The sequence below is a fragment of the Polypterus senegalus genome, chromosome 12 (genome assembly GCF_016835505.1).
Source record: "Polypterus senegalus isolate Bchr_013 chromosome 12, ASM1683550v1, whole genome shotgun sequence".
In the NCBI taxonomy this organism is placed as follows: domain Eukaryota; kingdom Metazoa; phylum Chordata; class Cladistia; order Polypteriformes; family Polypteridae; genus Polypterus; species Polypterus senegalus.
In genome coordinates, this window is record NC_053165.1 from 146,305,221 (window position 1) to 146,329,136 (window position 23,916).

At 39.8% G+C, this 23,916-nt stretch overlaps 1 protein-coding gene across 2 annotated transcripts in view; it reads right to left on the reverse strand.

The window, feature by feature from the left end:
* Window positions 1-4,584: 4,584 nt before the first annotated feature.
* Window positions 4,585-23,916, reverse strand: part of cgnl1 (cingulin-like 1) — a 107,006-nt gene continuing 87,674 nt past the window's right edge. For both annotated transcript variants that reach the window (XM_039770240.1, XM_039770239.1), the window contains 5 exons: window positions 19,335-19,418; window positions 14,355-14,479; window positions 14,098-14,206; window positions 11,311-11,474; window positions 4,585-4,931 (listed from right to left, as the gene is read on the reverse strand). In XM_039770240.1, the coding sequence (XP_039626174.1) occupies window positions 4,796-4,931; window positions 11,311-11,474; window positions 14,098-14,206; window positions 14,355-14,479; window positions 19,335-19,418 (618 nt within the window). In that variant the 3' untranslated portion in view covers window positions 4,585-4,795. The remainder of the gene's footprint in view (window positions 4,932-11,310; window positions 11,475-14,097; window positions 14,207-14,354; window positions 14,480-19,334; window positions 19,419-23,916) is intronic.

Genomic DNA, 23,916 nt, shown 5'->3' on the forward strand with positions numbered 1-23,916 from the left:
TTAGCGGGTTGGATAACAGATGGATGGATAGTTCCGTTAACTGGAGGTGCCAGGCCTTTTCTTTCCAGCATTCATTAAGCATGTATTTAATACTTTAATTTGACTTTTTCAGTTTGGATTGGCTAGCTGCTGGTGAGGGGGATTTTGATTTTAGTATCAGGCACCCCTGCTCATCACGAAAGACACAAAATGAAATGTTTGTTCCAGCAGTCAGGACTAGCGACTCGGACTGCACAACTAAAGGCTGCCCATCCCATTCCCCGTCACTTCCGCTAACAAACCTCACATCATACAAGTAGAGGAACGGCTACACTGCCATTCTAAAGCACCTCATCAAGGAACGGCAGCATATGAAATAACTGGGGGCCGTAACACTCAACAGACGGCAGGCATCCTGAGTGCCAACTGTGCAAACAACAGTAGTGCTGAGCCAGTACAACTCCTCAGAGTGGGGCCTGCCGTGAAAAGGCACTATATAATATAATCTGCAGCTGGATAAGCTTGAAACAAATTCCTCTTGTTCATAAATTCTGGCTCACTGAGTTTTACTAGGAGTCCCAATCTGCTTCGATGCCCCCCTCGTCTTTTTATGCAGTGCCAAGTAGCTCAGGAATTTCAGAAATGTAAACTCCGATTTGTGTCGGATGAGGACCGCAACACGTGAAGCCTTAAAGAATGAGGGCAGCTGCTATGCACAGGGGATGGCATGTTAAAGGTCGACCTTTATTGTCTGCTACGCCTGGCCAGCTAATGGAAGTCAAGACTTGGGGACAAAGGAGTGACAGAAGACACATGAGGTCTTTTTATTCTTTTTAAGAACTTCTTGAAACATGAGCTCATAAACGATGCAGCCGCACAGAGAAGCCATTGCTTGGGTTTTGCTTTCCTGGTTTTTTTAAATGAATTTCTCACTCGATACGAGCCAAAGCAACTGCCGGTGTGTATCTGGAGGGCCGGGGTCAAGACCGCATTGTCTTCTCGCCACGTTCTTTGCATGCGTCTTAAGAAATGTGTTTATTGTGTCCCGCCATTTGAAACTACAGCCTTGAATGTGAAACCCATGATGTCACTTGTGCACCTCGGCCACCCGTCTTCTGCACACAATGCATTCACACGCTTTAAAGTACCAGTCATTGTCTGACGTACATGCCTCAAATTCCAAAGACCAGCAGCTCCTTCATTTTTGAATCGCATATTCAAATATTTATTGGCAGGAATGATAAAGAGTGAAGGCCAGATTAATAAAAAGGTTAGTGTTGTGATGTTGTTCTGATGTATTTTTTACTCTGAATGTTGTACGTTTCTTTTGAACAATTCACTCACATTAAACATGTGAGTTTGTGTATAATTATTGATCTTCTGTCAAACAAACTAATATTCTGTTCTTCTGACTTTAAATTTTTGATCAACGTCACTGGGCTTGACGATTTGACGGTTTCTTTGTTACTCTGCTCTCATTTCCTGGTCCTTTTTACTTGCTTTCTGACAACAATTTTAAAAATTAGAACAATTGTGACAAGAACAGCCCATTCAGGCCAACAATCTCATCCATCCTGTCCACTGAGCTTAGCCAAAATAACATCAGGTTGAGACCCGAAGGTCCTTGAAGGCCCCTAAAGTCCGGCGCTCCACCACACCAATCGGTCATTTATTACATGAGTCTACGGTTCTTTGTGTGAAGAAAAACTTTCTAATATTGGTGCTCTCAATTTTACAACCATGACCTCATGTTCTTGTTACAGAATTTATTTTCATGTAACAGCCGGGATCCCCTGTACTAACTCCTTTTATAATTTTAGATACCTCAGTCATGTCTCCTCTCAATCTCGTTTCCCTAAACTGAAAGCTTCAATTCCTTCAGCCTCCCCTCGCAGCTCATACCTTGTTGCTCTCCTCTGGACTTTCTCTAGCGCTGCTGTGTCTTTTTTTCCCCAATAAAGAAAACAAACACACAACAACAAAACGATTACAATTGGAAGTGGAACCTCCGGAGGTTCATTTTCTCCAGGGATGCTGCTGACTGCAGTTTTTGGTTTCCTCTCCTCCAAAGTCAAATGGCCACAGAGCAACAATTAATTGATGAACAGATAGTGCCAGGCTCCATTTATGTTAATCAGCTGCAAACTACTTTGTGTCTTTACTAACTGTGATGGGCAGCCATGACCATTACCTGGCCGGCACGCCAGCTGGATGGAAGGACCAGGAGAGAAGGCACTACCTCCCCCGGGACGTTAGAGGGCAGCCCCACTGGGTGACTTTGACACCCTGGAAATTGGAGCTTGGCATATCCCGGTTAGGTTCGGTGGGGGTCACCAGGGGGACCTGCAGAACCCTACTTTGGGCTTTCACCACACCTGGGAGTGATTAACGAGCCACCTCACTCCACTTGGAGTGCCAGAGTTGGGTGGAAGATGACGAAGATTGCTGGAGGAAGAGTGGAGGCGAGAAAAGGAAAGGAAAGGAAAAGAAGACTGCTGACTGTGCTATACTCTGGGGAGTGAAGAAGCAGCGTTTCCCCAGTTGCTGTGATGAACTAGGCCTCTGCGTCTGTCTGTGTCGGGGTAGGGTGGATGTACACACCCCGGTGGTCCACAGTACTTAACGTAATTAACAAATTTCCAATTTCAAATTACCTGAGAACGTGTCACTGCGCTCTGTGCCTGCACTCAGTGGAGAGCGCTACACAATACTATACTGAATACACAGGACTTCAATATTCACCAATACGGTGGAACACTTTAAAAAAGCTCCTAAAAACTCATTACTTTAACATGGCTTTCTCACAGCTTCATTTGAGTTTAATTCTGATACTCTGTACATGCATTTAATTATCAATATCATTCCTGGTGGCTCCATAATCCATACTAACCCCTACTCTCTCTTCTGTTCTTTTTCCGGTTTTCTGTGGTGGCGATCTGCACCACCACCACCTGGATCAAAGCACCTTGATGTCCTCACATTGATGGATTAAAGGCCACGTGACCATCATCATCATCAAGTTTTCCCATGTGAACCCTGAATACCCTGAGGACTGATTGAGGTCATTGATGTGAGGTAGATTGCCTAGAAGGGGCTGGGTGGTCTCGTGGCCTCAGAACCCCCTGCAGATTTTATTTTTTTCTCCAGCCGTCTGGAGTGTTTTTGCTTTTTTCTGTCCTCCCTGGCCATCGGACCTTACTTTTACTCCATGTTAATTAGTCTTCCCTAATTCTATTTTATTTATTTTGTCTTTCTTCACCACGTAAAAGCACTTTGAGCTCCATCATTGGCATGAAAATGTGCTATAGAAATAAATGTTGTTGTTGTTCAGGTGATGCCTCGCTAGTGACGTAACTTCCCTTGACTTGTACTCTGCACCTACTGATAAACAAACTAACACCATTTTAACTTTCTCAGTCATTTTGGTCCGAATGTAGATAGTGATGAGCCCACCATGATTCCCTGGTCCTTCTCATATAATGTACTTTCAAGTTTCAGACCTCCCATTGTGTATTCATACATAACATTTTCATTTCCTGTGTATAATAGTTTGCATTTACTTACATTACATTTCACCTGCCACTGATTTCTGTCCAAGTCCCTCCGTAACAATTTAGCTGAATCGCCATTATCTGCCTTTCTGCCTAGCATGGCAGCATCTGCACACCGAAGCAGCTTTCTGATGATATCTACAGCAGCCCCAGCACTGACCCCTGACAGTCACCACTTTTAACGTCGCCTCGTTCTGTAAAGGTTTGCTGTCAGAACGGCTGTTACTGAGACGCTCATTCAGACTTCAGGTGAGAAGTAACTCTGTGGAGAAAAGCAAAAAAAGACAACGCAGAGAAAAGCAAAAAACGCCACACATCCAAAACAGCAGTTTGTGTTTATTGTGGTAACACTGGACGCGGCACACAGCACTGGGCACACTGACTGGGCTCCAAGTCGGAGGCTAAAACACAGTGGTGCACACAAAAGAAAAGAAAAAAAAAAAAAGGGTCTGTCAGATTTCCTCCATTTATCCACTCATTACAAATTATGAAAATCAGAGTTTGAATTAAAAAAAAAAACTTTTCATATTTACCACATATAGCTAATTTAAAAAAAAAAAAAAAAATCAGACTTCAAATTAAAGTGTGCTTTAGATCGACTGCATTATATACAATATGCTTTTAAATGATTTGTTTCCATTTCCCTTTAACTACTACAAATGCCTTCGTTTGTCCAAACACGTCATATGACTTCTTCATAGTGGATAATAAATAGAAGATAAAAGTTAATTTTTTTTAGGTGCAAAAATGTTCACGTTTCAAGTTCCAGGTGGCTCGTCTAAAGAATAAAATCAAAAAAACAGAAAAGGCCGTCTCGACAGAATTACCTTTGCTCTGTTGGTAGAGCTGACTGGTAAATATTCAACTTACTTTTAATGAAGATCAAAAAAAAAACCATAAAAAAATAACTGAAGCGTAATACGTGAAGCTTCTTTAAGTCACAAAGTTTTTTTTTTTCAAACAAAATAAAAGAGCAAAGGATATAAAAAAAAAGAGAGAATTCTTTGCTTTGTTCGTTAAAAAAAAGTAAAATTTCAACTCAGTCTTAAGAAGCTTGAAAAAAAAAATAATATATATATATATATATAAAAATAAAAGGGTATCAGAGATAATGTTGGTCTTCTATAAAGCAGTAACCAAGCCTGTTTATAATGCAAAATGTTTGACTTGCGTTTTAAATAATTTGGAAGCGCCGATGTGATGGTGCTGCCCGTCTCAGCTCCTTCAATTGTCTTCTACATAGCATTTCTTGTGGCAGTAAAGGGTTAACTCCGAAGGGCGTCTTCATGAGAAAAGGTGTAGCCAGAGTGGCCAGCATACAGGCTTTCGCCGTCCGTGCTCATGTCATCGTCATCATCATCGTCCAGCTCGTTCAGGACATTTGTCGATGTACTTTTACGCCTGAAAGGAAAACGAGAGACTTCTTTCACTGTTGGGTATATCAATAAGCAGATTCTTTCATTGTCTTAAACGTTTGGAATATAAAGTGAAATCAAAGTTTGTTACTTTTGTTGTGCACATAAGAAATTTAGACTTAAAAGAGAGAGTGCACCAATGGCACCTTCGTGAATACAACCACTGGCCTCCATCTCCTTCGTCTACAGGGACTGTCTTTAGAGAAGCGCAGAAGTCTCTGACCAGAAGCCTGACATGGTCTGCTCCATCCACCCCAGGTGAAATGGTGGTCACTGTTTCAGCGTTAAATGAAGGACAATCGTCTCCAAATGCTGAACGTTTTCATTCTTTCAATCTCCATCCATCTTCTTACTCACTTACTGGTATGAGCATCAGGGAGCTGAATCCAATCCCAGCAGCAATGAACACAACCCGACGGTTTCCATCAACGTCTCTAATTTTCTTTTCCTTTAAAGCATATGTCTACCTGACACCATCGTTAAACGCCCACATTTACTAAATACATTACTCATTAAACTAGCCATTTATTTTGTTTTTCACCTTTTAAACTTTATGCATTTCAAGGATATGGAGAATCCACTGCACCCACTTAACAGGATCATCTCCAGGCAGAGGAGCAGCTTCAGCAACAGACTGCTGTCACCGTCCTGCTCCACTGACAGACTGAGGAGATCGTTCCTAACCCACACTATGCGACTCTTCAATACCACCATATGGGGTAAACGTTCACATTATTCAAAGTTATTGTCTGTTTTTAACCTGCATTTTTATCACTCTTTAATTTAATATTGTTTTTGTATCAGTATGCTGCTGCTGGAGTATGTGAATTTCCCCTTGGGATGAATAAAGTATCTATCTATCTATCTACAGTGATCCCTCGCTATATCATGCTTCGACTTTCGCGGCTTCACTCTATCGCGATTTTTTTCTCATACACGCTTACGTCACTACGCATGCGCTTTCTGAGAATTTTTATCTAAGCCCTTCGATGGCTCCTAAACGTGCTGCTTTTTCTAAGCCTTCTGACAATAAAACTAAGCGCCGGAGGAAGATGCTTACTATCCAGGAGAAGGTGAAACTCTTGGATATGATTAAAGATGGTAATACCCTGCAAAAGCATCCTCACGCATATGAAAAGACAGCGCCAGCAACTGCCTATCAAGATGTTCTTCAGCCGCGCACCCAGACACACACTGCCTACTCCTAGTACTTCTTCACTGAAAACAACGACGCACCTGCTGAAGATACTGCACCACCTCTGAAGATTCTCCTACTGAGGTCGTGCCTTCATACGTTAGTGGCTGTGTGTAATTAAATGTACAGTACAATAATCTACTATATAAAAGCGTTCGGGATTGTCCTTCCGTCCTGTGAGTGCAAAGCGTAGCGGTATTCCGCTTATTACAGACTTACTACTTGCAGCTTGTGGTACGAAGCGATGCAATGTGAGCAGAGTTCTGGTGCTCTCACCGTTCCCTTGCTTTTGTGCGCGATGCGCTGGAAAAATAGACAAAATTATGTCTCTGGAAATAATTAATGTTGATGGAGTACAAATGCCTCACCGCGTAATAAATATCAGGGGAGATGGTGCTTGCTTATTCTCATCTATAGCTTATTTAGTGCATGAAACTCCGTCTTTAGCGGTACAGATTCGGGCAGACATTGTACGACTTTGGACAGGCACTTGAGGGGATAAAAAAAAACTTATGTTTTCGGGAGATGTTATGAATGGGCACTTTGATGTTCTCATTCCCTACACTTACATGTCTGATGTACACATGGAGCGCACAAAAATTGAGGATAAAAGTCGGTCGCCTTAAAAGGCAAGTCAGCCTAGTAATATGATATTTGTAACGTCTAATAAGTCTCATTTTCTCTTATTTTGTCTAATATATTGGGTAATACAAGTGTAATGGTGACTAAAGTGTGTTATTTCATGTCTAGAGGGCTCTAATAATGTTAAAAAACGTATTTAGAAGGTCGTAAACAGGTTTTCTATACTCTAACTGCGAAAATATTCGATTTATAAATAAAGAATCCTACTTCGCGAAAATTCATTTATCACGGTGGAGTCTGGAACGGATTAAGCGTGATAAACGAGGGTTCACTGTATCTATCTAATCGCACCAGATGACAGAAAGCGGTGAGTCATAAGCCAAGTCATGTAAGTTCTAAATGCAATATAATGTTCACTCTGTGGATGCTGACATGCTGACACATTTCCATTATTCAGTGTTAAAACTGACAATCACACACAATTAAGCACAATCACGGATACCAATCAGCAAAAACACACAAGGAGAACATGCAAACCCCATGTAGACTATGCTGTACCACTCTGTCCAAATTAAAACATCTGTACTAAACTTTAACTGGATTAAAACTAAATGTAGACATGTTGGTAGACCGCTGTTCTAGTTCTCAATTAACCATAACATTTTACTGTCCTGACTTTCAGCTATTGGTATCTCCGGTGCTTCTCTTTCTTGGTTCACATCATACCTCAGTGATCGCCAGTACAGTATTACGTCTTCATTAGGGAACACAAATCTGCCACTGCTTCACTCACACAAGGTATCCCTCAAGGGTCAGTTCTCGGTCCAATCCTTTTTAACATCTCTATGCTCCCATCAGGTGAGATTACTGGTCGGTATGGTTTAAGCTTCCACTGCTATTCCGATGACACACAACTTTATGTAAGTGTTGATGCAACTACATCATCTTCACCTGTTGCACTGACTGACTGCATTGGGGAAATCAATCATTGGATAACAGATAATTTCTTACAACTCAATCCTGATAAAACAGAAATCTTATTAGTTGGTACCAAATCTGTTTTCTCTACCCATTGTGGGCTAAAAATTGATGTTGATGGGATCCCGGTTGAGCCCTCAGCACCAGTCCGTAATTTGGGTGTCATCTTTGATGAGCTTCTTACTTTTCAACCACACATTAGCTCAATAGTGCAGACGTCCTTTTTTTCATCTTCGTAACGTTGCTCATCTGCATTCTTTCCTCAGTGTGTGTGAAGGATACTGAAACACTCATTCACGCTTTCATCGTCACTACCCGTCTGGACTATTGCAATGCTTTGCTTTATGGCCTCCTGACAAAATATATCAATAGATTACAGTATGTTCAGAATTCTGCTGCTCATTTACTTACACACACACTAAAAAATCTGCTCACATCACTCCTGTCCTCTGTGATTTGCATCGGTTACCAGTTTCTTTAAGAATCAAATATAAGAGGATTCTTCTCAACTTTAAAGCCCTTCATGGTTTATTTAGCCCCTCATTATCTGTCTGAGCTGCTGCTTCCTGACACTCCTGCCCGTCCATTAAGATCATCGGACGCTAACTTACTCACTGTACCTAAACACAGGTTAGTAACTATGGGGGGCAGAGCTTTCAGTGTGATGGCCCCTAAAATCTGGAATGCTCTTCCTTTCAGCCTTCGTGAGGAAAAATCTATTATTCATTTCAAACTCCAGCTAAAAACACATGTTTTCAATGAGTATTATTCTTTTTCTTGTATGTAATTTCTACTGTCTTGTTAATGTGTCTATTGAATTGTAAAGTGTCATTGAGTATATAAAAGAGCGCTACATAAATAAAATGTATTATTATTATATTAAAACTTTGGTTTAGCTCTTGTTAGTTGATTGCAAGCTATGGGTGTACTTAATTTATTAGTCATATGAAAAAATTTGGGAACCTCTCAGCCTGCATAATAATTGACTCTCTTTTCAACAAAAAAGATAACAGTGGTATGTCTTTCATTTCTTAGGAACATCTGAGTACTGCGGTGTTTTCCGAACAAAGATTTTTAGTGAAGCAGTATTTAGTTGTATGAAATTAAATCAAATGTGAAAATCTGGCTGTGCAAACATGTGGGTCCCCTTGTAATTCTGCTGATTTGAATGCCTGTCACTGCTCAATGCTGATTACTGAAGGCGCTTTTCCACTGCATAGTACGGCACAGCACGGTTCAGTACAGCTCACCTTGGTTCGGCTCTGTTCGGCTCGGTTTGCGTTTCGACTGCAGTTTAGTACCGCTTTAGAGTGGGCGGGATTATTCACGTGTCGTTATAGTTGCGCCGCCTCTACTGCCGTGACACCGTGGAACTTTTACAACGACAACACTTTAGCTCGACGACGCGCAAGGGTAAGCATCTAAAAAAAGCACATCACTACCTAACTTTTATCACTGTTGCAAAGCATAAAATGAACTTAACTGCCAATGTAACATTAAAATGCTGATTCTGTATATTACAGATCTTCCACATTTTGCAAAAAAGTCGCCGCAACAGACCATCTGTTTGGACATTTAACCGTGCTTCAGAGTGGTGGGATGTGATTGTTCCCGGTTTTACAAACACTCAGTGGCTGGAGAACTTTCGAATGTCTGAAGAAACATTCATCTACTTATGCAACAAACTGCGTTCAGCGATGGAGAGACAGGACACAAACTTCCGCGTGTATAAAGAAAAGAATAGCTAGTGACGCAGTAATGACGATTTTCTCCGGCCAATCAGTGACCAGCAGTTTACACGTCACGTTTTGGTAACGGTTCGGCGCGCTTGGAACCTCGGCTGAGGTGGTACTAAAAAAAGGACCAGGTACCAGGTACTGTTCCCAGTGGAAAACCCCCCAAAAGTGAGCTGAACTGAACCGTGTCGTGCCGTACTATGCAGTGGAAAAGCGCCATTAGAACACCAAATTGGTTGGATGAGCTCGTTAAGCCTTGAACTTCATAGACAGGAGTGTCCAATCATGAGAAAAGGCATTAAAGATGACCAATTGCAAGTTGTGCTTCCTTCTCTTTAACTCTGTGACAGCATGGGATCATCAAAGCAACTCACAAAAGATTTGAAAACAAAGATTGTTGAGTCTCCTGGTTTAGGGTAAGGCTACAAAAAGCTACCTAGGAGATTTAAACTGTCAGTTTCAACTGTAAGGAATGGAATCAGGAAATGGAAGGCCACAGGCACAGTTGCGGTTAAACCCAGCAGGTCTGGCAGGCCAAGAAAAATCCAGGAGCGGCATATGTGCAGGATTGTGAGAATGGTTACAGACAACCCACAGATCACCTCCAAAGACCTGCAAGAACATCTCACTGCAGATGGTGTATCTGTACATCGTTCTACCATTTAGTGCAATTTGCACAAAGAATATCAGGGTGGCAGGGTGATGAGAAAGAAGCCCTTTCTGCACTCGCATCACAAACAGAGTCGCTTGTTGTATGCAAATGCTCATTTAGACAAGCCTGATTAATTTTGGAACAAAGTGCTTTGGATTGATGAGACAAAAATGGAGTTATTTGATCATAACAAAAAGCACTTTGCATGGTGGAAGAACAACACAGCATTCCAAGAAAAACGCCAGCTACCTACTGTCAAATTTGGTGGAGGTTCCATCATGCTGTGGGCTGTGTGGCTAGTTCAGGGACTGGGGCCCTTGTTAAAGTCGAGGGTCGGATGAATTCAACTCAATATCAACACATTTTTCGGATAATGTAAAGCATCAGTCATAAAGTTGAAGTTACGCAGGGGTTGGATATTCCAACAAGACAATGACCTAAAACACAGTTCGAAATCTATAAAGGCATTCATGCAGAGGGAGAAGTACAATGTTCTGGAATGACCATCACAGTCCCTTGACTTGAATATCATCGAAAATCTATGGGATTAATTGAAGCAGGCTGTCCATGCTCAGCAGCCATCAGATTGAACTGAACTGGAGATATTTTGTATGGAAGAATGGTCAGAAATACCTCCATCCAGAATCCAGACACTCGTCAAAGGCTATAGGAGGACAGTGTCTAGAGGCTGTTAGATTTGCAAAAGGAGGCTCAACTAAGTATTGATGTCATATCTCTGTTGGGGTGCCCAAATTTATGCACCTGTCTAATTTTGTTATGATGCATATTGCATATTTTCTGCAAATCCAATAAACTTAGTAGTATTTCAGCAATGACATTGTTTCCATAAGGCATGTTGTATATTAAAAGGAAGTTGCTACTTTGAAAGCTCAGCCAATGATAAACAAAAAAAAAAGAATGAAGAAGCGTTCCCAAACTTTTTCATATGACTGTATATTATTTTATATATGTTTGTTTTTTTTGAGTGGCAGGAATAAGTTACTGTATAAAGGAGGCAGTTCAGAATGAATACAGAAAATCCTTGCACTGCAGGGAGAGTAAATGCCTCAAAGCACGAATGTGTAATAAAGCACTGAAAATGAGGTAGTTGGTGATAACATCTACAGAAACCGACGATGATGGGAAATAAACAGGAAAACACACATGCACAATTTTCTATAAAAGGCCCAAAGACATGATCCATCAAAGCTCAAAGCCTCACCGTGCATCTTTCCGTAACGTGTTGAGCTGTCCTTGAAGCTGATCATTCAGCTCTGCCTGTTCATCCAGTTCCCGCTGCAACTTCTTCTTGCTGTGTTCCAACCTCTCAATTTCCTCTTCTGCCTCGTCCACCTGTCTTTTCAGTGCTTTCAAGCGTAGGTTGAGCTAAGAAAAAATAATAAATGAGTGGCTGTGATTGTTTTTTGACAAGATATAAAACAAGCAATAAACCCAAGAAAAAAATCATTAGTGGCAATGCAAACTGTGCTAAATGGAATGATTTGACAGGCTGTGAGGCCAAAAAGATCAAGGAATTAAACTTGTCCTCCAGACCAGGGGGGTTGCCAACTCAGGTCCTGGAGGACCACCGTGGCTACAGGTTTTCATTCTAACTATTCTTAATGAGTGACCTGCTTTTGCTGCTAATTAACTTCTTTTGAATTCATTTTAATTGACTTGCTCTTGAAGACTCAGACCCCTTACTTGTTTATTTTTCCTTAATTAGCAGCCAAACAACGAGATACAAAATGAGCCAAAACAACTCGTGTCCATCATACAATATCTGAGAATACAGAAAGATAAAGGTCTCGGGAATGTTGATCTGCTCAGGTCCCCAAAACATTTTATCAGTGCTCTTAGAAACAGAAAATCGATAATTTCAGAAATGTCTGCTAATGCACCACGAGAGCAGCAACAAGACACGACATTAAAGAACGAGTTTAATTAACGACAAGAATTGGCACCTTATTAAGCAGACGGGTGGAGTGAAATTGGTTGGCGTTTGAGGCCCTGGCTTAGCTTGTCTTCTCTTGGCTCACTCACTTCACATTTCATTTCTGTTTGGGTGCCATTTAAGGAAAGAAATTAAGCAATTCAGAGGAACGATGAAGAAATTCTGGGGAACTAATCTTAAAAAGCAATTCAATTAAAATTAATTCACAAGAAGTTAATTAGCAGCACAAACAGGGCACTCATTAAAAAAAGGGTTAGAATGAAAACCTGCAGCAACGGTGGTCCTCCAGGACCGGACTTGGTGACCCCTGGTGCAGACCATGCCTAGTCAGACTGGGAGAGTTTGTATTCTTAGTCTTTACCAGGGGTTATGTCTGATTGGTAACAGGAATTTAAACTGAGGTTTAAAGGTCCAAACTCTGTAAGAATAAAATGGATGCCAAACTGAAGTTCCCTTAAAATGTCTGCAGCATTCCACCAAATGACATGAATATGGTATGTTTGTGATAACATCCCATTTTAAAACCATTAATGGATTCTTGCAAAGAGTGAATCTGCTACTGATTACCGAGTAGCAAATTTAAACTTTCATGTTAATTAATTGAAGTGCGTTTTAATGTTTGATCAACTGGTGAACTGTGTATACTATGAAGCGTGCATATGGTGCATACTAAATCAAAGAATCTCTGGCGCATCGTATCTAGTGACACATTCTGCTTATGCCTTCATCGGCCACTGGAGTGTCATTTGACGGGCCTTTCTGCCTCAACGACGGCCTATTTCACTATTTTATGGTGGAAATGTGACATTTAGTTTACCAGCAACACTATTAAAGATAGTTCTAAAAATTAATTTACTGTTTAGGTTGAGGTTCTAATATTAACTGAATTACATGCAGCTCCCAATGCACACTAAGAGTGTTTCTTAGTGTGCCTTGGGACAGATGAGCATCCATGCGTCCATTGATGCTGTGCTAAGCTTTGGTTCCTAGATTCCCTTAAATTGGTTTTAGTGGGTACAATAAACAGTCGATTATTATATGTGAGAAATTCAAGTAAATAAGAGTTTCTCAAATGTAAGCAGCCCCATATTAATTGTATTGTATTGTTAATTAATTAATTATTATTATTAATTAATTGTATTAATTGTTACCATATGTGTTAAATTCAGCCAAGGGTGCTTTTAACTACAATTAAACACTTTTGGGGTGACAGATGATTCGGAATACTATTTATGTCATTTCTTTAATGCTCATTACTGTGGCTTGTGGACAAGACAAATATGTAAAAAAACACAAAGATAAAAATAATAATAATTTCTCCCTTTCACAGGTGACTGGCCCCAGTGTGCTCACTATACCATCCACTAGATTAAACAATGCCAACCAATACTGAAGCTGAAAATCAGGAGTAGCTTTCCAAAAAATATGTACAAAAAGTAAAAATAGAACTGAAATGTTAAATAGGAGAAAACAATCAATCCAGAACTAAACAATCAAATAAATATATTACACAAAGCAAAAAACTAATCGGCTCTGGCTTGTTGCAGCATTATATCAGGCAGCGAGTGAACAATAAATTGGTTACTCATCTACAGCACACAGTAAAGATGGCCATTTATAAAACTAAATGCAGTTTTTGCAAGCGTGTTTTCCTTTTCCTGCATTGAAATATGAGGGCAGTGCAGCCATACCTTATGGTCCACATGTGTATACATCTCATGTCATTCATGTTTGTGCTTCTGTTAGTCTTCTTGCCCTGTTAGAAATCTTGTAGCACAGTGCTGATAATGAAGATTTGGAAATGAAGTGCACATTTTTAATTGTGCTGTCCAGGGAATGGACTATGAACAGTTCCAAAGTTAAGGCAAGAATTCACGTCACCATTTCTTAGAGACCCAGCCATCAGGCAATATTTGGACAGGTCAGTGTTAGCAGACCTCCCATGAAATGATGACATTTTGACAGGTCCATCATACCTATGCTTGTGTTCGGTGCACCACCATTTACGGTTCTCGGTTAATCAAAACAAAAGCAGCACATTTTCACAGCTCATACCTGATCTTTCTGATCGGTTAGGGAGGTACGCTCATCATCCACCTGCATCATCAGCTCTTTGACCTTCCTCTCCAACTTTCGATTGGCTAACTGTAGACTTGCTCGATCCCTGCCGGCATACAAATCATATTATAAGATCAAATTATTCACTCTTACAAGAGTTAATCACAAACTGCAGATTTTTTTTGAGTACAAAAAATGAAAAGAAAAAAAAAAAAACAAGTTAATTTTACTACAAATAATGAAGTGATTAGTACCTTTCATCTCTTTCTAATTGTTCCTCCAGTTCCTGAACTCTGGATTCCAACTGCGATACAATTCCTTCCTTACTGGATCTCTGGAACCCTTCAAGGTGTGAAAGTCTGCTCTTCAGATCTTTGTTCTGAAATTTAATAAAACCAAGTAGATTGTCATGGTTATTAATTCATCTGCTAAATGCAGCAATCGGTGTTTTGCAAGTCTGGAAGAAAAGAGTGGCACTCAAGTGTAGATGACAAGGAGCTACTGTCCTTGATCACACCCAAATGATTGTCTAAATCTTCTAAGCTTATGGACAACCATCAGTTAATCAAGCAGACTGAAAACAGTAAGCAACTCAACAGATGAAGTGTCTTTTATTTATTTTCCTCCAAGTCCAAATGCAGCACATGTCCCTTTCTTAACCAAACAAGAAGGTGCATTCATGATGGAGTAGCCCCATTCTTGCACTACTCTTGGGGCCCTAAAGGTGGGAGTACAACAGACTCTGGTGTTGGGATACAGAAAGGAATGGAAATCCCAGCATTTTGAGATGTAGGTTGGCCTACCTGTACTAGAAAATGGTATGGGAGGAACGCTGAGGAGAGGAGTACTCAGGTCTGTCTGGAAAGGAGGCAGGATTGACAATATGGAAGTGTTGCTTGCTACACATCCTTTAAAACTAGGTTTATTATACTTAATTACTGTAATTTAACTCTTTGTTGCCTCACATCTATTTGCTTAATCTATACTAATAAAAGGCAAAGCCCTCACTCACTCACTGACTCACTCACTCACTCACTCACTGACTCACTCACTCACTCACTCACTGACTCATCACTAATTCTCCAACTTCCCGTGTGGGTGGAAGGCTGAAATTTGGCAGGTTGATTCCTTACAGCTTCCTTACAAAAGTTGGACAGGTTTTATATCGAAATTCTACGCGTAATGGTCATAACTGGAAGCAGTTTTTCTCCATTTACTGTAATGGAGATGAGCTTCAACGCCGTGGGGGCGGAGTTTCGTGTGACATCATCACGCCTCCCACGTAATCACGCAGTACATAGAAAACCAGGAAGACCTCAAAAAAGCGCTCAAGAAAACATGCATTATATAATTGAGAAGGCAGCGAAACAATAAGAAGCGAGTTCTGCTACTTCGGAAACAAAGCACGATGTAAACCTACACTTTAAATTAAGTTCATAGACAGGCTGCGCTGGCGTTTGTAATTTAGTGCCTGCCCATATAAGGCCATCCGTCAGCGGCAATCCAATAGCAAACTGCCACGGGTAAATATTCACGGGTGAAGGACTGTGCTTATGGAGAGGAAGATGAGATGGTCAGGGTGGTGTTTGACACAAACTCAGCGAAACTGCCAGAGAAAGTTTTAAGTGCCAGGACTAAGGTAACATTAAATAAAGCTATGGACATAGCACGAGATGGCACCAGCACAGCTGGGAACCTTCGATGCAAGTACACCGAGTGGCTCACGTGAACTGATGCAGTGCACAGATAAAAGCAACAGTTCCAAAGAGCTGAACAAAACCGAATTACACAATTGAAAAGGCAGCAAAAATATGAAGCGCCTGATAAGCATATTCATAAACGCAGCTACTGTGGAAACAAAGCACACGGTGGAAAAAGTCAATGTCCCGCTAAAGGAAGACAGCGTAAAAAAAAAACCCGTGCATGCAGTTTGTCACATCACAGATAAAAAGGAAGACGAGCTGTTTATTGATGCAGTAAGGAACTAATCGATGAATGAAACCTCTTATCTTTACAACGATTGACAAACACGGAATGTAACTTGAACACATCGTACAAATACGAGCCTGATTGAAAGAAATAATGATAATCAAATCCTTGATGACAGCAACATTCAATAACACTCACAAAACAATTACTGTATATTGACAATCATGTTACGTTATTTTTAAAATGTTCCCTTTTCTTTTCATAACTTCTACTTCTCCACTCGATACACGGGTATATATATATAAATGTATATCTATAGCCCGATCTACAATACATACTTTAGCATAGACAAGCGGTGGCGCAATTGTAGAGTCTTAAGCCTCTAACGCCGACATTCGAGGTTCGATTCGAGAGGGATGTACTGACTATGTACGCGCTACCGATTCATTTTACCTTCCCATCTCCTTGGTTTGGGACGTATGAAAAATATTAGGTTAACGCAGAATCATGTTACGTTATTTTTAAAATTTTCCCTTTCTTAGCACAAGCACAGTTGAGAAGCTTGATGCATGTACTCCATAACGCGTTAAAAATAACGCATTTAATCACACTTTCAATTCCAAGCAAGCGGGAACTTTTGTCAATGCATGATTTCCTGGTACATCCATTACACTGATGCACACATCACAGCTACAAAAATGTTAGAGTCGGAATAAAGCGCGTTCCTACGACTGATCATTTCGACTACCCGAGCGAAGCCTTGATAAAAGCATGGTTTTGTGCACACTGAAAAGCAAGCAAAATTAGATGCATTACAGAAAGCGGACTTTGTGGCTCTTACTGGGGATCATTGGACTTCCGTGACCGTTAGTAATTCTAAATACATCTAATTACAAAATGTTCAATGATCACACTGTTTTAGCCTAATGTACAAAATAATTTTGGCTAATGTTACTCAGAGTTTAAAGAGTAAGCTGGTCAAATTACCTTTTATGTTTCTGACTTATTTTTTTAAGAAGAAAAACTGCACTTTATGGTGAAATTTTGGTTATTATTATTTAAAGACAATACTATTCTGAAAATGTACTTAAAGTACTTAAACTACCACTTTATTTTTAAGTCTGCCCAATTTTAACCAGGGATGATATTTTTGTTTCTGTTTTGAATTCAAATGCAGTTTAAAAGCTTTTTTTCAGAAATTAAAACAGCTTCAGTTTACAATATTCATGTCCATGTCTATTATTTGATTCTGTAAGCCCACTAAAACCGTTTTAAATAAAAAAAAAACATTTGCGATTTGGGGCAAATTTACGTGTGCGATTACATACGATTAATCAAGATTAATTCTTACACAGCCTCTAATTAATTGGATTAATTTTTTAATCGAGTCCCACCTAATATATATATGTAGATATATATATGTAGATTTGTATATATATGTGTATATACAGTATATATGTAGATATGTATATGTTGTATATACAGTATGTATATATATGTGTGTGTATATATACATATATAACTGTATATATATATGTGTATAGATGTGTATATATATATATATATGCCAGCAACACTCATGACAATTACAAAACAATTACATTGTCAATCATGTTACGTTATTATTAAAATGTTTCCTTTTCTTTTTACTTCTCCGCTGCCAATCGCAGCTATTTTGCTATATATATATATATATATATATATATATATATATATATATATATATATATATATAAATAGATAGATATGACAACAACACTCATATCAATGACAAAACAATTACATTAACAATCATCTTACGTTATTTTTAAAATGTTTGCTTTTCTTTTTCATAACTTCTTTAACACACTACTTCTCCGCTGCGAAGCGCGGGTATTCTGCTAGTATTGGAATATATGCCAATGTATACCCACTGCACAAAATGCCTGTCAACTGTGCACGGGAGGAATTGACATTTTGGGTTAGTCTGTCTCTCAAATGGTAACCTAACTTAAAAAAAATAAAATAAAAAGCACAGTTCCAATAGAAGAATCATGACCAATTTAAGGGCCATTTCCTGGGCGTATCCAGGCTGGCCAGTTGCTAATCTTATATTCCTAATTTTTCTTCCGCTCTTCATGTTTACATATCATCTGACATCCACTAACAACTGCATCTTCTTTGGCCTCATCTCCTCCTTCTCCATCTTGGTGTGCCTCTTCATCCTTTTCCTTTTGCTCCACATGCCAAAACTACCTTAGTCTATTTCTCCTCAGCACAACACCATATGTCTTTACACCAGGTCTTTTTCTTAATTCGGCACTTCACACATCCACCTGATTATCTGTTCTTTCCCATAGAGCACAGTACTTCTCGCATAGCTTAAATAAACTTTCCTTTAGAAGTCGGAATGGGAGCCAGCTCACAGAATGTTAACTATGTACATCACACCCCAGCCATCACTGATGTTGCTACAACTCTCTGAACTCAACATGTCACCTAAGTAGCAGAATGTCCCCACTTTGTCCAAAATAATTCCATTGCTGGTATCTAAATTTCTCCTTACTTCATCAACATTCTGAATTTCTCATACACATTTTTCACAAAGGTTGCACTTGCTGCCAGCAGACTGTCCTTTTATGCACCCACTTGTAAAAAAACACTGGATTAGTGGAAAATAAATAAAAAATTAATTGACCTGACTAATAGGGCTATAGTTTGCACCTCAGGTTACCAAGAGACACAACTGTTTTGGCAGTAATGGGTCAGAAGGGATTATAGCCTTCGACCAATTATTCTGTTGGCCTGCAAGACATTATTCTGTGAATTCAGAATGTTAAATAAGTAAAAACTTAAAACTACAACTGAATATTTTTCATAGTATATTAATGAAAATAAAGAAATCGTTAAACATGCAACAGATATGTGTTGTACAATAGTAGTGTGGTCTGCAGATTAAAACTTTGAACTGTATAAGAAAATGTTGCCTGTTAATCCATATCACAAAGAAAAAATAAGTAACTATATTGCAAAGCATCTTGGGTAGTATTTACAATGGAAAGATGCTACAGAAATAGTATGGCTGACTGATAACCCCATGAAAGGATGAAAATAACCACTCCCCACGTATCTTAGAAGGAAAAATGATGGTTGTTCCCTGGTGGGTGAACATAAGAAAGAGGCAAGAAAAAACTGGAGCATTTCAAGCATATCCAGAGATATCACGATTTGGTCCCCACGATTTATTTCCTATCAGTTCTCTTGTTGAGCAACCCAATTTTGAATTTTTTTTTCCCTCATCTATGAAGGAATGAAGAACCAGTTACCTGTCTCTCCAGAGAAGTCTTGTCACACTCCAGATCTTGTCTTGTGGCTCTCTCTTGCAGAAGTTCACTCCTCATCTGCTCTAACTGTTAAGAGATGTAAAAAATAAATTCATGATAATGTCACTTAAAAGAGGTTCACTCAGTCAGATATACTGAAGCTGGGCTTCTACATCCAACATGAAACATAAATGCACTTTCAGGACTCAAGGTGATGATAGGTGCTTCCGTGTGATTTTTTTCTTCTCATGAACTGTGAAGTATATAAGAAAGGGCAGAGCAGACTTTTTTTCTATAGGAGATTGCATTCATTTAATGTGGGTAGTGAAACCCTTCACATCTTCAACAACTTTGTGATGGCCTGTGCAATTTTCTACACTGTGGTTTGCTCGGCTGGTAACATAATTTCAAGAGAGGCCCACCGAATCAACATGCTAATTAAGCTCAGTTAAGGGATGAACTCTGGACTCCCTGGAGGTAGTAGTGTAGGAGAGAAATACAACAAAAGTTAGTGCCATTATGAACAATGCTGCACATACCCTCTCTGAAACACCAACACCAAGTACTTTCAGTCAATGAAAATATTCAGCACAAGTGTGTCAAAGAAAGGCAACAGGAGCTCTTTTATACCAACAGAAATACACCTGCATAATGCCTCACTGGGACTCTGTCCCTTCTGCTCTTTAAGTATACAAGTGGTGCCTCCTTCCAGGTGGCTGAGCTTTTATGATCCTCGGACCAGAAGGTGCAGAGTCAGTTGCCCTCAGTGGGCAGTAGACGACACAGCTGCAGCACCCCCTTTGGGTCCACAACAGTATTACATACCTGGGAGGACTCAGATGGTGACCCTCTGATGTGCATGTATGACAGTATTTATTATTTAAAGAGCTTCTGTAAAAAGCCAAATGTGCCCCTGAGGACAAATAAAGTTCTATCTATCGATTTATAATTATGGCCTGATCAGAGTTGTGGTTTGGTCACGGCTAGCATGCAGTATGCACATTCTCACCAGTAGTTATAAAGGTTTCCTGGATTTTTCCCACAGTTTGTTAGGGAAGGTGACCGCTGTAATTTCACCTAGTGGGTGAGCATGACTGTACACTATAATGGCCTAGTGTTCCAGTGAGGTTTGTCTCCGGTCATTTGTCCAGTTCCGACAGGATAGGCTTTAACTCTCTGCACACCTGTACATGAGTGTGGTTTAACAAAATGGATTAATACATTATTAATTGCTATCTTTTACCTGTTGATACACATTTAAATGTGATATGGAAAGTTTGATAAAATGCCTCACTTATACATATTCTTCTCCCCAGATATTTTTAATGTACTTTTCTTTGCTTAGGTAGAATTCAACCTATCAAAAGCTTTGAAAACAAACACTTGTTAGGACAGGCACTCTATGGCCTTCTGAAACAAATCTTGGAATGGTTGCTGATGTTCCCACAATTCAGATAACTGAATATAAAATATAATTCAAATTGAATTTTAGCAGAAAAGGAAACGTTTAATATTTGCAAATTGATCTGATGCACCCTAGTTCTAAAACTTCTTTTGCTAATATAGTACCTCAAGCAAATCATTTGTAATGGACTGTGCCGTCTTCAGGGCAAGAACATATTTCCTTCCAAGTGGCCTTTTAAACAGTTACACCATAATAAAAGCCTTCACATGACTGCATTGAAGTGGACACACTTCAAAGAGGAGTGTGCGAGCTGCATGCTGTGAAGGTCGTGGCAGCTATTAGGGTCTGAATGTTAGCACTTAATGTGCTTCTTACATAAACAGATTAACTACCCAGAGAGCTGCCCCACTGCACACAGCTCCACAGTGAAGTGACGCCACCCTAGCAGAATTCGTGTGCATTCTTCGGCTTGCATAACATGCAGAAAATGAGGAAGGTTATTTATTTTTTTAAGGTAACTAATGAGGCATATCTAGAAGGTCACACAACAGCCAGCAGCCATGAGTATGAACAAAATAGTAGTCATGAATTTATATAGCGCCTTTCACAGCACACACAATCGTAAAATATTTTAAAGAAAAATCTATATAATCTGCGGTGGTCTGGCGCCCTGCCTGGGATTTGTTCCTGACTTGCGCCCTGTGTTGGCTGGGATTGGCTCCAGCAGACCCCCATGACCCTGTGTTAGGATATATGGATAATGACTGAATCTATATAATTTTATTCTAGCAAATTCATTGTTAGCAAAACTTATTTATAATGTTTAAACAATCCTTGACATTCGACAAGTACTTTTCTGTACCAGGAGTATCACAACTACATATTGTAATTTTATTAAATTGATACTTTAATCTGAACTGAATGCTTTCGGGTGTTCAGTAAAAATTGAACATTAGATAAATGGCATATTTATTTCTTGAATGAACAAAAGTATCCAACACTGCTTTAAGAACTGCCCCTTGCGTTTAAAAACAGGTCGTGTCTCTGACTGCCACCAAACGCTTCTTTGAAGTCTTTGACAGTGTTTGAAAGTTGATATCTCAACTCTGTTCAGCTTCATCTTAGGCTCACAAACATGAATTTTCTTTTTAGGGCTTCTTCAATTATATGGTAAGCCATCCAGATGCTGAGGCAACAAAGCATCCATACACTTATCTACGTTTTTATGTTGGTATGGTGTTCTTACTGTGGAGTACTCTATTAGCTTTATGAGGGACAATAACAGGACCCATGTCATCCAATTTTTTATTTTTTTCATTCCAGTTTTCATCTCATGTATACACATTATAGGATATTTTTCCCAAAAGCTTGGGAAATCATCCAGGTGCTTCCTAGCAAAAGAGAGCAAAACAAGCATGTGTGGTGGTCTTGGTCAGCAGCTGTTTGCCATTTTTCCCAGGGTATTTCTGACTGTGGAGCCATGAACACTGACCTTTGGTGAGCTTGGAGAAGTCTGCAGTTCTTTTGATGTTTCTGTAGGATCCTCTGTGGCTTCCTGAACAACTTTTTGCTGTGCCCTCTGAGTAATTTTGGCAGGTTGACCACTCCTGGGAAGACTCACTACTGACTACCGAGTGTTTTCCATTTAAACATTGTTGCTTTGACTGTGGCTCAGTGGACTCCATGAACCCTACAAACTGCTCTGTGGTTCATGCCAGAATGACATGGATAATTTGTTTCTCCTTATATCTTCAGGAGTTTCTTTTGATTATATCATTATGAGCCTGTTGAAACTTTGTGTTGGGAGCTTAACACAAATTGCAAGAGTCAAAATACAATAAGTGAGATTTGTATTGAGCAGAGCTGGCTATATTCATCAGGTGACCATATTCTTTGCTTAGGTGTCCCTTTAACTCATTGGATTTTGGTTGAAGAGTTAAAAAGATTTAATGTAAAAAAAACTTTTCAATATGTTGGAAATTAGAGGTGTTAGCAGAAAAGTCTAAAGACTGCAAAAAAACTGGGAAGCAAAATGTTGTAGTACAACATGGGAAGCTTAGTAGCACTGGTCCTGCTGCGCAAAACCAAGCATTCTAACAAAATATTGTCACTTTCATTGACGAGCTGCACTGTTTAAAAGTGTGCTTAAACCAAGAGGGAGAGAATTGTAAGCTCTAAATCCTTTGACCAGGGCTATGCTCACTCACACTGGAAGTGCACAACCAGGTACGAAGAGTATTGAAGTAAATGAAAAGGGTAAAATAAACAAAGTTGGCCAATACGACTCTTCAGCACGGCTGTCCTATTCGCAGTACTTGGTCTCTCCGAGCTGCAAGGGCTCATTTATACTTCACGCTCAGATAATGTACGCGCACACATCACGGCTGCAACGCGTTCCCATCGTTCATTTGACGCGTCCTCTGAGCAGGTCCTCAGAAATGAATGCGACGAGTGCGCAAGTTGCAGTACTAGCAAAACGTTGGTGGGCGCAGTGTGCTAAAAGTTGGAACGTGACGCCAGAGTCTCTGTTTACTATCTACATGTGACAGAAAGCCTCTATGCGGATCCTGCGCGCTTCGATGTTTGATGAATGGTTCGATGTGGTAAAGCAAAATGCCAACATATAGATGCGTTTCGTGGTGCTTTTATATTTAAGCTTTGCAAATTCCCGAACGCAATGACACAATACATTTTAAAAGTCTCACATACCATCTTTTGTGCCGTCTTTTTTTGGAGCTTCCTCCTGACCTGACAGCAGCAGCAGCAAACAGCAATAGATCGCCACGCGAGCACATTAAATGTATGATACTCCAACTCTCTGCACATTTAGAATCCTTAGATTTACACTTGATATCACTTTCATGATGAAATGCATTAAAGTATGTATGTTAAATTTTACAGATAAATCGTTAATTTTGTTTAAATAACGAATACTGTTAATTAATAATTACACACATGGGGGTGACACGGTGGTGGAGCAGCAGCACTGCTGTCTCGCAGGGAGTCACGTCACTGTTGTTCCCTGCCTGGAGTTTGTATGTTTTCCGGCTGGGTTTCCACAGTGTGCTCCAGTTTCCTTCCAAAGATATGCAGGTTTGGTGACACTAAAATGACGCCAGTGTGTATATGAGTGCTTGTATTCACCTTGCGATGAGCTGATGCCCCGTCTAAGGAGTGTTT